A 15,522-nucleotide genomic window follows, 5' to 3' on the forward strand; every position below is an offset into this window, starting at 1 on the left:
TACCTTGCAACTGTTGTGTTGTTGAGTAGGGTAAATACAGCCTCCTCTCAAATGAAGTCCCAGTTTGTCTGCTGGCAGGTACATACTGGTCCATTGTTTTCTCACTGGGATTTTTGACCCCTTCTTGACAGGGATGTAAAAGAGAATGGGTATGTTGCATTCCTTGCTGCTGTGAACATTTTCTTAAGTCCTAAGTTTCATCTTAAAGCTTCCTTTCAGAAAAGGCTTAAGTTATGTAAATACCTATGTGCCAATGGGCACACAGCATAAGAGAACTGCATGCCAATATGATCTAATGTCATAAATTAACATCTCTCACTATTTAGTGTTGGCTCAGCCAATGCACAGAGCAAGTCCTGTTGGGCCTCTGACGTGAATATGGGAATCTGACGTAAACAACGTCCTATTCACCCATCAAAAAGATCATCACCACAGCAGGAAACTTATTTGCTGAAATGAGATTAGTAAACAGTAATTGCAAACTCTCGTGTATTATATTTAGAATTATTCTATTTTATTTATTTCAAACATGGTCTTTGCTAAAGTTTCCACTCAGTCTGTCTCCCCATCTCCTGTGCTATAATCCACGCCTCTGCGTCCTTTCTTGAGGGTTTGATTCGTGCACTTAACCCACCACCCTCATCCCTTGTCTCACCATTTTTCTTCCTGCAGGCTTTACTTAAGGCCTCTGTCACTAAAGCAAGGTGGACAATCTTATTTTGTCACACAGCCATTTAAAAAAGTCTCCCCATAGTATCCTCTGCATTTACCTACTGTATCATACTCATACCATGCTGCATCAGGAACATACACTTGAATTGCATCCATACCCTGAAAGGTGAACAAAGAAACAACTTTCATACTTGAAGGCAACTTAATTGAATAAACTACATTTTCCAGTAAAACTAAAGTTCAAATTGATTAAACCTCTGATACTTCTCCTCTTCACTGTTTTCTTTAATGGTTTTTATGACGATGTTCAGAAAGCAAGGCAGCAATCTAAGAACAATTTATGCAATGCTACTGGGAGACAACTGAATCACGGCTCTACAATGTGGGAGCTCACTGTATGCAACCCAAAGTCACAATGCTTCAAAGCCAGTGGCTCAGATCATATCCACAAGTATCTCTGCATCTTCTTTATTTTCACCTTTTTCTGGGCTGGCGTCTTTCAGATTCTTGCTTTCATTTTATGTATTTAACAAATGTTTTTTGTTTCTCCATGGCATACGTGCTACTGGCACTAACAATTATTATTTACAAGATTCTGCCACAGAATAAGCCATGATCTATTTGTTTTCTTGTTGAACCACAGACAAGCTGAAATGCAGCAAGATATGCTGATTCTGAAGGAAATTCAGAGATGATACAAAGCTGAGGTGAATCAGAGTGTCAGACCAGATGACTTTCACTCCCTACAGGACTGGAAAATAGGAGTGGGATTTAATAGCACAAAGTGCAAGATTTTCCATTTTGGCACCAATAAAAATATGCTGTGGGCTCTCTCACTGGAAGCAATAAATGAAGGGGGGGGGGGAAGAAAAGAAAAAAGCAGCAAAACCTAGGCTTGTTAGGAATTCATCAACAGCCATGAGTCCGTAATGTGAGGTACCTATGAAAAAATAAATATAACCTAAGGATCTAGCAAAACCCATGTTTGCACTGCAGATAGAGCTGTGTTAACGCTAATAAACAAGGGCCTCTGCAATCTCTTTGCCAACAGAGTTTACAGGTCTGGTCAAGACAGAAGAGTTCAGACTAGAATAGGAGCAGAGCAAATTTCCTGGGATCCTCAGGGAAACCACAGAGCCTATTTTTGCAGTTCAGCTTGTTCAGCACAAAAAGGGAAGGAGAGTGTGATTGCAGCAGGAAATACATATAGAGTAGAGGAGCTATAACCTTTAAGCTGAATAACAGAGTTGTCACAAGGCTGCACAACGAAGGCTCAGAACTGGAAGGTGGTTTCCAATCCGAGCAAGGAAGGAGTGACAGGAATAGCCTAACTTGGGGATTTTATGCTGCAGTCCCCTGCCAGAGAAAAGAGCTGGAACTGGTGACTCGACATGTCCCTGTGCCCCATGAAGGGGTTACGAGACAGATACCAAAACAGCCAAACCTGCTGGGTCAAGCACAGGGCAAATAAGCGGCCCAGGGCCCCACAGGAACTGCCTGTCGACACTCCACGTCGCTTCACCGGGGTAGAACCTGGGCAAGTGGGAAGGATATAGCAGTAACTGGTTTTTTTATGAACGATACCATCATCACCAATCCCAATATTTCAGGGTACTGATGGTCCAGAATCATGACTGAAGAGTGTCAGATCAAAAATGCCTTTTTTTTTTTTTTTTTAATCTGAGGCAATCTGAAGATAAGAATGTAAGGTCTTCCTAGTTTAGTTAGCATTCTCTACACGTGTGAAAGTGTAGGTGTTCATGTGTTCTTGACACAGCTTATTCAAGAGTTTCCAGGCAAAAAGAAATAGTTACATGCTTACCGATATGATAATATATTTTTGTCCATAGTCATGCATATAAACTGCAAAATTAGGAAGACCTCGAAACTTCACTTTGTCATAACTAAAATCTTTCTTTTCCTCCGTATAGTCAATATCCGTGATCTGAACATCCTGAAAGAGAAGGGAGTTCAGCTTTAACATGAGAAGTGATATGTAAAGATTTTGTATATTAGTCCAACAGAATTTCTTCTGACAACTCCTGTTTGTCTGATAATGAATTTACTGTTGGGACTTTACTGCAGCCTGGCAGAAAGTATGCTGTCAGGACCACCTGCAAACAATGTGCATCTCATCTCATACTTACAGCCCTAAATAATGGTACTGACACATCTTTTGTGCCTAAAAAGACCTGCATTTAACATTAACAGAATCTAAATGAATGTGTATATTGGCATCCTTTCTAATAGCACCTGGACGTGTGGCTATTTCATTGCAGTTGTCTGACTTCAAGAGCTATCCCCTTAAATCCAAACATGTCTTCCTCAACTCTTAGCTTAACATTAGGGTATTTTTATTCTATTTAAGCCATCAGGCTAATGTAATCTGAAAAGTAATTTTAATAGTTGATTCTACTTTATCTTTGGCTGTCAATTAAGAATAAGATATGGTTCCATAATTGTCCACAGGACAATTAAAAAAGAAAAAAATTCATGGATTAGGTAACATGAAGATAAGTAGATATAGTTGGAAAGTATAACTGAACAAGTATTACAATAAACTGCCTGAATATAACTTACTGTAATTAAGCCCCACCATGACCCACATTCTGGTAATGGGTCTACCATTAAAACACATAAAAACCTTTGACACCAGAAGCCTATATATTACAAATTTACTAATTTAAACTGATGTGAAATGAAGGAGTGGTGGAACACCATGGTCAGGAACTCTGGGTCATTTCTCCTGCAGGGCTCTGCATTCACGGGGTTGCTGCCCTCCTCAACCCCCATACTTACATGAGGGAGTCGAATCACCCTGTTCCTCTCCACAACTCTCTTCACCTCATCCAGAGACCCGTAATTCCAGTGGCTGAGCCAGAAGCCCAAGCTCCAGTAGGACGGCAATGCTGGCAGTCCCATGAGCTGCAAGTTGAGAGCAAAAGCCCACGCACCATCAGTGGATACTGCGTGTGTCAGCTCAGTGCCCACTTCCCCAGATCCATACTCCTCAAATCTATTTGAATAATATACGCTAAGCTTGAGTGCGTGAAATGAGAAGCCCACTCCCAAATGCAATATTCTTCTATGATTTTTGTTTTAAGAATTACAAATATTTGGGGACAATGCCCATTCTTTAAGGTGGCACTGAAACATAAGCTGATCTGAAGAAATACAAAAGGTATCAGTGATATCTTATGACCACAAAATCTTGACATACCTGTAAGCACGTTATCTACCCTATAACATTGCCATATGAACAGGAATTTGTCCTTATAACAAGAGTGAGCCCCAGCAAGGAAGCGTAAGTTATTCCATGTAGACTGTCTCTAGCTCCAGTGACCACTGTGTAAATCAGACAGGCCATACAGACTGATGATTTTAGCAGCTACAAACTTCTCAGGCCTCGAGCTGCTGCATGGCCTCTGCTCCAGCATCGCCAGCAAAAGTAGTGCTTAAGTTTCAGCTGCCCATAACGGGCCAGTTAAAAAAAATCTACACCCCAGTTTAGCCCCAGCTAGCTATTTCTAATGACAGCAGTCACATTAGGACACACTAACAGCTATTCTTGGTTAAATATATACTGAGTCATATTCTGAGTTAGTACATAACATAGTGAAGACGTACTGTCATATAAAGCTGTGGAAAAAAAAAAACCACAAAAAAGTCCCAAGCACTTTTAAAAATCTGTCCAATGTATAGTCTGCCTAGCTAAAAGGTACCTTCAGGTATTCCTGGACTACTTGCTCTGGAGTGTTCCCCAAGAAAATATAGAAATCAAGGATCCTACCAATGGTTCTTTAGGTCACTGCTGGAGCAGGCTGCACCACGAACTCCGCAGGACAAGAGTGCACAAAACCAGTACCAGCTAATTCTAAAACAACTTTGTAATTTTTTAATTAATCATTAGAAAATGTACTTAAAAAACCCCACAAAACAAAAATACCTAAGAATCCCAAAAAACATTAGTTAAACTTGCAATGAAGGGGAAACGTATTCAGATGACTCTTTTATATGTCCATATTTCCATTCCTTTACATCCTACAGAGAAGAGAATCAGAAGAAATACAATAGCTCAACCTTTTATCTTTAAATTTTTAGTACAATTTTCCAGCCTCAGGAAACGTGAGGAGCTCTGTAAGGCGTACATATATGCACGCTTATCTAAAGAGACTAAAGGGCATTTACTTTCAAGTATTGTTGACTCCAAAATTTAGGCTGCGATTCTAGTGTCCTGCACATCTGCACAGAGCTCCACAGGCTTCAGATAGGTTTCTGACCCTCAGGTATCCAGTGCAATCTTCATGTTATCTGTGCGTTACTGCTTACATCGTGTACACTAAACATTACAGTTCTGATCCTAATCCCACAGACGATTTGAAAAGATATTTAACTGCAATGCTCAGAGCTACAGAGAAAGCTTTCTTACCCATGGCATTGCTATTCATTAGGAAAACACCAAAGGAGGGTCTCCGAACACAGGGAGAAAGTGTGAACTCCATATAAGTTATGCAGTGCCTTAAAGGGGAAAAAGAAGTAAGCTGATGAAAACCTAATAACAGTATCTCTTCTGGGATATTTCAAAACATATCCCAGGTAAAACTTGAAATGTCTCAAAATATAGCAAAGAAAAAATAAAAATCTTGACACCTTCCTACAGTTCTGTTTTCTCTTTCCTGGCATTCTTCTCCTTTATGAGAACATTGACAATTAAAACAGAAGTTTCCCCAAATATACAGATAACATAAGCAAGCAGATAGGATAGATCTTCAGGCAAGCCTGCATATATTGCAGTACTATTTCTGGGTAATATATAGGCACATCAAGCGAACACTAGAACTTCAAGGGTGTTTTGATCACCTTTCAACATAGATTAAATTTTACATCTAATCTATATTTATATTAATCCTGCAAGGTAATAATTTTTATGTCTAATCTATGTAAATAAAAGAGTGTCTTTTTTCTTTTTTATTTCCTATCTAATTTTTTTCCTGTTATTATTAGCAACAAAACCCTTAGAAATTTAAATAATTGTTGTAATAGTTGTGCTTCTTCCCTTGCAGAAGAAAACTCAGAACAAATTAACAAGAAACAGAACTTGAGCAATTTGAAATTAGCCTAACTTGATTTTGTTCAGTGTTAGTTTAACTTAATGAGCCAACACTCAATAGAGACGTTCAGGTAAGAGCTATCTTCAACCAGAGAAGATAATGAGAAGGTGTCTGAAGGTAAGGGGTACAAATTCCAAATTATTAATTAATTACATACAGTGGTCTGACCCTCTAGCTTCTGTTAGCATAGCTCCTATTTCAGCAAAACACCTAAGTGCTCTGTCAAAGCAAAGCATATGGGTTGTTGCTTTATTAAACTGAGGTAATAGTGACAAATAGTCTTACAATTATCAAAAAATGGGTGCCCCAGAAATAGTTTCGTAAAGAGGCAGCCATACAGACTATAGAAACAAATAACTGCTGACAGACATATTTTATCTTGTAAAGAGACAGCTGTTAAAGAGAACTTTTCCATCATTTGCCGAGCTACAGGGATGTTAACTGAAGAAGCATGTGTCATCTGTACTGAATGCTTCACACAGCAATGCATTAGCACACATTGTTATTTATTTTGTCAGGAGGAACTGAAGGCTCTCATATATTAACGTTTATCAACTCGTTTTCAACTGCACGTCAACACAAAACCCAAAATATTTCTAAAAACTATTCCTCGGGGAACTTTCATCAGTACCATCTAGCTTTTAGTAATAACATGCAGTGCCTGAAAAGTCTTTGGGGAAAATCTCAGTGGATGTTACTAATGTGTCTACTGCATAATAGGCTTGGATTCCAGACATCATCTGCAAATAATGAAGCATAATAAAGCCAGTCCTTACTCCAGAGGGGCCAATATCCCTGCTGAGCATGGCCAGGTTTTCCAGCTAACAGCGTGCCGGTACTGCTCGTGCACGTGCTCTCCCACACCATAAATGTGGCTGCTGGGTAGTTTGATTGGTAGCTGTAAAAACTGGTCAGCGTACTGCAGTGATCCTATGGTAGTATCTAACCTAATGAAACAAAAAATAAAAAAATAAAAAGGTATTTTACCAAGAATTGTTGCAGTAAGGTGTTTCTACTCCTCTGAGTTAGAGCAGGATAGCAGGCTCAGGTGGGGCAGATGGAAAATTTCCATGGGTGGACAGAAACACAAAAAGAATCCACTCCATCAGATTTTTCAAATCAATTGCAGCTTTTGCTTGCCAGCAAAAATGAACAAGCCCTGCTCTTGAGTCCTGCTAGGCCACTGACTACAGGGAAAGGCAGTCTATGGCTACGTGCTAGCTCTCAAATAAACCGAGCGCAGATTAAAGTGATAACGTGATCCTTTGCATGGTTTAAATCCCATTGGATGGCTCTCACATCTCCTGTAGCAAATTCTGCATAAAGCAACTGCTCAGCTTTTTAAGGAACCTGAAGTTGGTGCAGTTGAAAAGAGATACAGAGACCATTGTATCTATCTGTACAAAGAGAACAAGCTGGAGATCAATATTCCTCCTTTACATCTAATAGCAAAACACAAAGAAAAAGTCAATTTCATTAATAAAGTTTCTTCTGTTAATTTAATTTTGCACCTTTCACCATTCCCTTTCATTACAGACAAACAATTCACCTTCCCAACAAGGATGACGAGAGCTTTAAACACTTAAGCAAAACCTGCTCCTTCTTTCTACGGGAAGGACTTGGGAAACGGTGGGGAAACCTGAGGGGTGCTGAGGCAGAGAGCAGCGGGAGGCAGCCTGATTCCTGCAGTGAGCTGCACCACGGAGCAGCTCACTGCAAGGCGATGGACTCATTGATTTGCTCTTCTTCCCTCAGCTCTGCTGAGCTCCTGCAGCTGTAACGGTGAACCAGACTCTAGACCCCCTTGACCAGCAAACCTTCAGGTTGTGACCCTGCCTGTGGTCTCCAATGGTGCCAAAAAGGCGTAACATTTGAGAGAGGCTTCATAAGTCAAATCCTCATCTGATGTATTTCTGACCAGTTCTGTCTGGAGAATTAAGATTTTTGTAATGAACTGCAATAAAACATTGATCCCCACTCTTCCTTTTCCAAAGAGGGCTCCCTTATCACGGAATCACAGAATTGTTTAGATTGGAAAAGACCTTTAAGATCATCTCGTCCAACCATTAACCTAACGCTACCAAGTCCACCACTAAACCAATTAAGGGGAGAGTAGTAATTAATTTCATGTTTCTTCGCTTGGTGGCTGGATTATTTTTTAATGAAAGTAAGAACTAGGAATCATTAAGGCTGGAAAGGACCTCTAAGATCATCAGTCCAACTGTCAACCCAACACCACCATACCCACTAAACCATGTCCCAGAGTGCCACATCTACCTGTTTTTTGAACCCCTCCAGGGATGGGGACTCCACCACCTCTCTGGGCAGCCTCTTCCAATGTTTTACCACTCTTTCTGTAAAGAAATTTTTCCTAATATCCAATCTAAACCTCCACTGGTGCGACTTGAGGCGATTTCCTCTCATCCTATCGCTAACTACTTGGGAGAAGAGACCAACCCCCACCTCACTACACCCTCCTGTCAGGTAGTTGTAGAGAGCGATCAGGTCTCCCCTCAGCCTCCTCTTCTCCAGCCTGAACACCCCCAGCTCCCTCAGCCGCTCCCCATCAGTCCTGTGCTCCAGACCCTTCACCAGCCTTGTTGCCCTTCTCTGGACACGCTCCAGCACCCCAATGTCTTTCTTGTGCTGAGGGGCCCAAAACTGGACACAGTATTCCAGGTGCGGCCTCGCCAGCGCCGAGTACAGGGGCACAATCACCTCCCTGCTCCTGATGGCCACACCATTCCTGACACAAGCCAGGATGCTGTTGGCCTTCTTGGCCACCTGGGCACGCTGCTGGCTCATGTTCAGCTGGCTGTCAGCCAACACCCCCAGGTCCTTTTCTGCCAGGCAGCTTTCCAGCCACTCTTCCCCAAGCCTGTAGCGCTGCATGGGGTTGTTGTGACCCAAGTGCGGGACCCAGCACTTGGCCTTGTTAAACCTCATACAGTTGGCCTCGGCCCATCGATCAAGTCTATCCAGATCCCTCTGAAGAGCCTTCATACCCTCGAGAAGATCGACACTCCCACCCAATTTGGTGTCACCTGTAAACTTACTGAGGGCACACTCAATCCCCTCATCCAGATTATGTTTGGTTGTTTAAGAGTTGGGGGAAAGCACTCATCTTGTGTTTATCAAGGATTTATCTCTGAGGGACTGCCCTTATCCCACGCTAACAGCTTGCTTTTTGATACTCAGAGTCAAGCATCATTGTCATTTTTGTTCTTTAGAGGCAGAAATGCAACCACTTTTATCAAATTAAACAACAGCCTAAGGAAAATACAGACAATCTTCCAGAGCACTGTTTCAACATGTTTCTGTTGCACTAGATTTCTCATTCCCCCTCCGTATACCTGTTTAACCAGTCATGAGCTACTGAATACCAAGTCCATCTTTTGTACTCTCTCTAATTGCAAATCAATCATTATAGGGGATTCTAAGCAAGAAAACAATCCTAATAAGAGCACAAAATTAATTGCTAATTAATTAAACTTGAAGCACTGATAATCCAACTGGCCTAGCACTCTGACAGGTAATCATTCTTGGACTGATTTAATAAGCATGTTCATCCTGACACTTCCCCCTTATAATGGGTCTTAAAGCCATGCCATTAGGTTTGGTTTATTTATTTATTTTTAGAACTTAAATGGGATTAAAGCATTCAGTTTCAATGAATTGGCTCTACATGAACACACACAGCATGGGGAACAAACAGGAGGAGCTGGAAGCTACTGTGCTGCTAGAAAGCTATGACCTGATTGCCATAACTGAAACTTGGTGGGATGAATCCCATGACTGGAATGTGGCTATCAATGGCTATAGGCTGATCAGAAGGGACAGGCAAGGAAAGTGGGGCAGAGTCATTGCCCTCTACATAAAGAAATCGATACAGTGTGAAGAGCTGTCCCTGAAGAATAACCACGACCACGTCGAAAGCTTATGGGTAAGAATCAGAGACAGAGGCAACAAAAGGAACCTTGTGGTTGGTGTTTACCACCAGTAGTACTGATGGTAGGCCGCCTGATCAAGGGAAGCCTATTGACAAAGCCTTCTTCCTCCCGCTCCAGAGGGCTTCATGCTTGCAGACTCTCGTCCTGCTGGGGGACTTCAACCACCCTGACATTTGCTGGAAAAGCAACATGGTGAGCTGTAGGCAATCCAGAAGATTCCTAGAATGCATTGAGGATAACTTCCTAAGCCAGCTAATAGACACAACTACCCAAGGGGATGCAATACTGGACCTGATGGTCACCAATGCAAGTGAGCTCATTGGTGACATCAAGATTGGAGGCAACCTGGGCTGCAATGATCATGTATTGGTGGAGTTCACACTCCTGAGGGACATGGGAAAAGCGAGTAGTATAGTCAAGACCCTAAATTTTAGGAGAGCAAAATTCCAGCTCTTCAAGGAGTTAGTCAGAAAGACCCCCTGGGAAATGGTCCTCAGGGACAGGGGAATGGAACAGAGCTGGCAGATCTTTAAGGACACCTTCCATAGAGTGCAAGAGCTCTCAGTCTCCAGGTGTAAGAAATCAGGCAAGGAAGGGAAGAGACCAGCGTGGCTGAGTGAAGACATGCTGGTCAAACTAAAGAGTAAGAGGGAACCGCACAGGCAGTGGAAGCAGGGACACTGTCCTGGTTTCGGCTGGGATAGAGTTAATTTTCTTCCTAGTAGCAGGCACAGCGCTGTGGTTTGGATTTAGGATGAGAAGAATGCTGATCACACGCTGATGTTTTTAGTTGTTGCTCAGCACTGCTTATGCCAGTCAAGGACTTTGCAGCTTCCCCTGCTCTGCCAGGGGCACAAGAAGCTGGGAGGGGGCACAGCCAGAAGAGTTGATCCCAACTGGCCCAAGGGCTATTCCATACCATACGGCGTCATGGGCAGTATAGAAACTGGGGGAGGGTTGGCCGGGGAGCAGCGATCGCTTCTGGGGAACTGGCTGGGCATCGGTCGGCGGGTGGTGAGCAATTGCATTGGGCATCACTTGCTTTGTATATCATTATTATTATTATCATTATTATACTGTTACTATTAGCATTACTATTTTACTTTATTTCAATTATTAAACTGTTCTTATCTCAGCCCAGGAGTGTTTCTCACTCCCACTCCTCCGATTCTCTCCCCCATCCCATCGGGGTAGGGGGAGTGAGCGAGCGGCTGCGTGGTGCTGAGCTGCTGCCTGGGGCTAAACCATGACAGACACGTATCCTGGGAAGAGTACAGGGAAGCTGCCCGGTTGTGTAGGGATGGGGTCAGGAAGGCCAAGGCACGGCTGGAGCTGAATTTGGCAAGGGATGTAAAGAATAACAAGAAGGGCTTCTACAGGTATGTCAACCAGAAAAGGAAGGTTGAAGAAAGCGTACCCCCCCGATGAACAAGAACGGTGACTTAGTATCAACAGACGAGGAGAAGGCTGAGGTACTCAACAACTTTTTTGCCTCAGCCTTCACCGGCAACCTTGCTCCTCCTCGTCCCTCCTGAGTTGATGGACTGCAAGATGGGGACCAGGGGGGTAAAGCCCCTACCACTGTAAGGGAAGATCGGGTTCGAGACCACCTGAGGAACCTGAACGTATATAAGTCCATGGTACCTGATGAGATGCATCCCAGAGTCCTGAGGAAATTGGCTCATGTAGTTGCCAAGCCACTCTCCATGATACTTGAAAAGTCATGGCAGTCATGTGAAGTCCCTGGGGACTGGAGGAAGGGAAATGTGCCCATTTTTAAAAAGGGGACAAAGGAGGACCCTGGGAACTACCATCCTGTCAGCCTCACCTCTGTGCCTGGGAAGATCATGGAACAGATCCTCCTAGAAGATATGCTCAAGCACATGGAAGACAGAGGGGTGATTTGAGACAGCCAGCACAGCTTCACCAAGGGCAAGTCCTGCCTGACCAACATAGTGGCTTTCTATGAAGGAGTGACTGCATCAGTGGACAAGGGAAAAGCAATGGATGTCTTCTGTCTGGACTTCTGTAAAGCCTTTGAGACAGTCCCCCACAAATTGGGGAGATACAGGTTTGATGGGTGGCCTGTTCAGTGAATAAGGAATTGGTTGGTTGGTTGCATCCAGAGGGTAGTGGTCAATGGTTCGATATCCAAATGGAGACTGATGACAAGTGGTGTCCCTCAAGGGTCCGTACTGGGACCAGTGCTGTTCAATACCTTCATCAGTGACACAGACAGTGGGATTGAATGTACCCTCAGCAAGTTTGCAGATGACACCAAGCTGAGTGGTGTGGTTGACACGCCAGAAGGATGAGATGTCATCCAAAGGGACCTGGACAAGCTGGAGAGGTGGGCCTCTGTGAACCTCATGATGTTCAACATGACCAAGCGCAAGGTCCTGCACCTGGGTCGGGGCAACCCCCGATATCAATACAGGCTGAGGGATGAAGGGATGGAGAGCAGCCCTGTGGAGAAGGACTTGGGGGTACTGGTGGATGAAAAGCTGGACATGAGCTGGCAATGTGCGCTTGCAGCCCAGAAAGCCAACCATATCCTGGGCTGCACCAAAAGAAGCGTGGCCAGCAGGTCAAGAGAGGGGATTCTGCCCCTCTACTGTGCTCTGGTGAGACCTCACCTGCAGCCCTGCGTCCAGCTCTGGAGCCCTCAGCACAAGAAGGACATGGACCTGTTGGAGCGGGTCCAGAGGAGGCCACAAAAATGATCCGAGGGCTGGAGCACGTCTCCTATGAAGAAAGGCTGAGAGAGTTGGTGTTTTTCAGGCTGGAGAAGAGAAGGCTCTGGGGAGACCTTATGGTGGCCTTTCAGTACTTAAAGGGGGCTTATGAGAAAGATGGGGCCAAACTTTTTAGCAGGGCCTCTTGCAACAGGACAAGGGGTAATGGTTTTAAACTAAAAGAGGATAGATTTAGACTGGATATAAGGAAAACATTTTTTACAATGAGGATGGTGAAAGACTGGAACAGGTTGCCCAGAGAGGTGGCAGATGCCCGATCCCTGGAAACATTCAGGGTTAGGTTGGATGGGGTTCTGAGCAGCCTGGTCTAGTTGAAGATGTCCCTGCTCACTGCAGGGGGGGTGGGCTAGATGACCTTTAAAAGTCCCTTCCAACCCAAACTATTCTATGATTCTATGATTCATTTCCCTCATAATACTTGAACCTGTGTTTCCCTGGCTCAGCAGGAACCCACCACAAGAGGAAGGTCTCCCACAGAAGAAGCCCTGCTCAACCCCAGAACCCATCGATACCCCACACTCATGGCTTGGACTGTTGAGTTTTCCATAGAAAATAGAAGTCATTGAGAGAGCTAATGTTGTCTGTCAAAATGATTGAGAGATTTGGCCAGGCCATAAATAAAAAAGTAAGTAAATACATTTATCCCAAAAATTTTCCTATGATGAGGAAAAAAGGTAGATAATATAAAAGCTGAGCTTTTCAAAGGGCTCAGTAACTTTTCATGCAGAAATCACACTGTGCTAAACCCTCATTAACCTGATGCATTGCAAGAGCAGAGAGGACAAAGAAAGGAGGAGCCGAGCACTTCAGTGGGAGGCATGAGAGTGCATCGGAGGGATTAATCCAGCCCTCCTAACCTCACTGCATGGTAACAGCCAGCCTAAACTCTTGCACAGAACATGAACCTTAAAACAGCATAGAAAAAAGATTAACCTTGAACCGGAAGCAATTTGGTGTCTGATACTCTCCCATGAGGAGGACAGTGTTGATATCATTTCCAAAGAGGGAAGGTGATGGAAGCCTTGTTAATGTAGTCTCAAATCGTTGGGAAAAAACACATGTTGCAATGTTACTGTGTTGAATCGGACATCAGCACATGCATAAATTGGGGAGCTCAGCCTGCAGCTTACCTGCCTGAGTTGATCTTGTTGACCTATCCACTTTGTACCCATGGTTTGAAGAGAAAAAACACCCAGGCACATCGGTATCACTCTTGGGACTCCAGCAGCAGCCACGCAGGGTGCAGGTGCTCTGATTCAAGGACATGAGGGACACAAATGAGCTGATTTTACACAAATCAATCCTCTATACTAAAACAGTTAAAATGCACATGGAGTATATTTTACCCCAAACACGGGAAACCTTAATAATATCTGCAACCAGACCAACTCTGTCTCTGAAACTGTATTGAGTGAATTCAATGGCACAGATTACACTAAATACAAAGGATTTTTTTCTGGATTCAGAGTAGAAACTTGCTTATTAGACATTCATTCTTTCTTAAAACCACAAGATCCACAGACATTTAAAAAGAATTATTGAAACATTTGAGCTGTGACAGATGCAGTATAGTCTGACCAAAAGTCACACAGTGGAGAAGGGGGGTAAAAGTTATAGTTAGCTTAACATTTGGTAAACTTCTGGTTAAATATCTACATATGCATAATTGATCATCATGTATAATATCTACATTTTAATGTAACTTTCCAGTATCAGAAATGTTCAGATTGCTTCTGCAGAAGCTCAAATTGAGACAATGAGTCTTAACGCATTTATTTGGTAGCAATTGCATGGAGCACAGAAAACTCTGCAAAACCATCCAAGATAAAACCCAGATTAAACCCAGCTTTACCAAACAGAGAAATGTTTGTGTCTCTGTCATGGACTCATAACATCAGAAAACATGTCTGCTGTCATCTTCATTAGGTTCCAAGCAAAAAACATAGTTGGAAGAGAGATATTGTGACTCATTGAGGTGGGGGTCGGTCTCTTCTCCCACGTAGTTAGCGATAGGACGAGGGGAACTGGGCTCAAGCTGTGCCGGGGAGGTTTAGATTGGATATTAGGAAAAAATTCTTCACAGAAAGGGTAGTCAAGCATTGGAACAGGCTGCCCAGAGAGGTGGTGGAGTCCCCATCCCTGGAGGGGTTCAAAAAACAGGCACATGTGGCACTTTGGGACATGGCTTAGTGTAGTCTACCCTTAATTGGTTTAGTGTGGACTTGGTAGTGTAGGTTAATGGTTGGGCTGGATGATCTTAAAGGTCTTTTCCAACCTAAACGATTCTATGATTCTATGATTTTCCCCCACATCGATCCACAAATCAATGCACTTTCTAAGGCTGTGAAAAACCCATGCTCACTTTCCACCTTCCCAGCTCCCACCAGGAGAGCTCCCTATTTCCCATTTTATAAACTATGTCAGAGTAAAAGAGAAGCAGCACCAATCCTCTCCAAGACCTCAGAGATCACAGCTTTGCTCCCTTCCTTCATTTACTTAATTTCCTTCATACATAGGGGAATAACCTAAATACATAAGAATGGAGTTGCCACCTCCATCCTCTTATCCCATCCTAGACCAGTGACAATCCCATGCAATGCAGAATAGCTCAAACAACAGATTTTCCTAAAGCCTGGTAGTTCAAGCGTCTGCTTTCCCAACTTCATAAGCATGTTTTTCTTTTTCCCCAGCTACTTCTCATGGATACTTATTGACTATTTTCAGCAGTTACTTTACAGTCCAGTGACATTCTTCTAGCTAGATCTTATTCTAGTGGATTTCTAAGCTATAGCTCTATTTTCGTGGCACATTGATCTTGTTGCATAAAGAAATAAATACAGAAGTGCAAGGTTGGTTATGCCTGACACAGGGAAAGGAGCAGAGTTCATCCAAAGACACTGGAGAGGCTGTTATAAAAGCTAGCATTCAGTGTAAATAAAGATGTGAGCTGATCACAGCCTCTGAGCTATAAAACCAGCATAACAGATACCAATACCTAAAAAAGCCAAAGAGAAAGTCAAAGCTTAATTAGAA

General features: G+C 43.2%; 1 protein-coding gene across 1 annotated transcript in view; it reads right to left on the reverse strand.

Moving 5' to 3' along the window:
• Positions 1–15,522, reverse strand: part of SI (sucrase-isomaltase) — a 57,333-nt gene that overhangs the window by 24,999 nt on the left and 16,812 nt on the right. The window contains 7 exon segments of the mRNA XM_075716820.1: positions 4–21; positions 23–120; positions 775–831; positions 2,121–2,205; positions 2,487–2,626; positions 3,472–3,688; positions 6,560–6,730. Coding sequence (XP_075572935.1) covers positions 4–21; positions 23–120; positions 775–831; positions 2,121–2,205; positions 2,487–2,626; positions 3,472–3,688; positions 6,560–6,730 — 786 coding nt within the window.

This window comes from Pelecanus crispus, chromosome 9 (assembly GCF_030463565.1).
Source record: "Pelecanus crispus isolate bPelCri1 chromosome 9, bPelCri1.pri, whole genome shotgun sequence".
Classification (NCBI taxonomy): domain Eukaryota; kingdom Metazoa; phylum Chordata; class Aves; order Pelecaniformes; family Pelecanidae; genus Pelecanus; species Pelecanus crispus.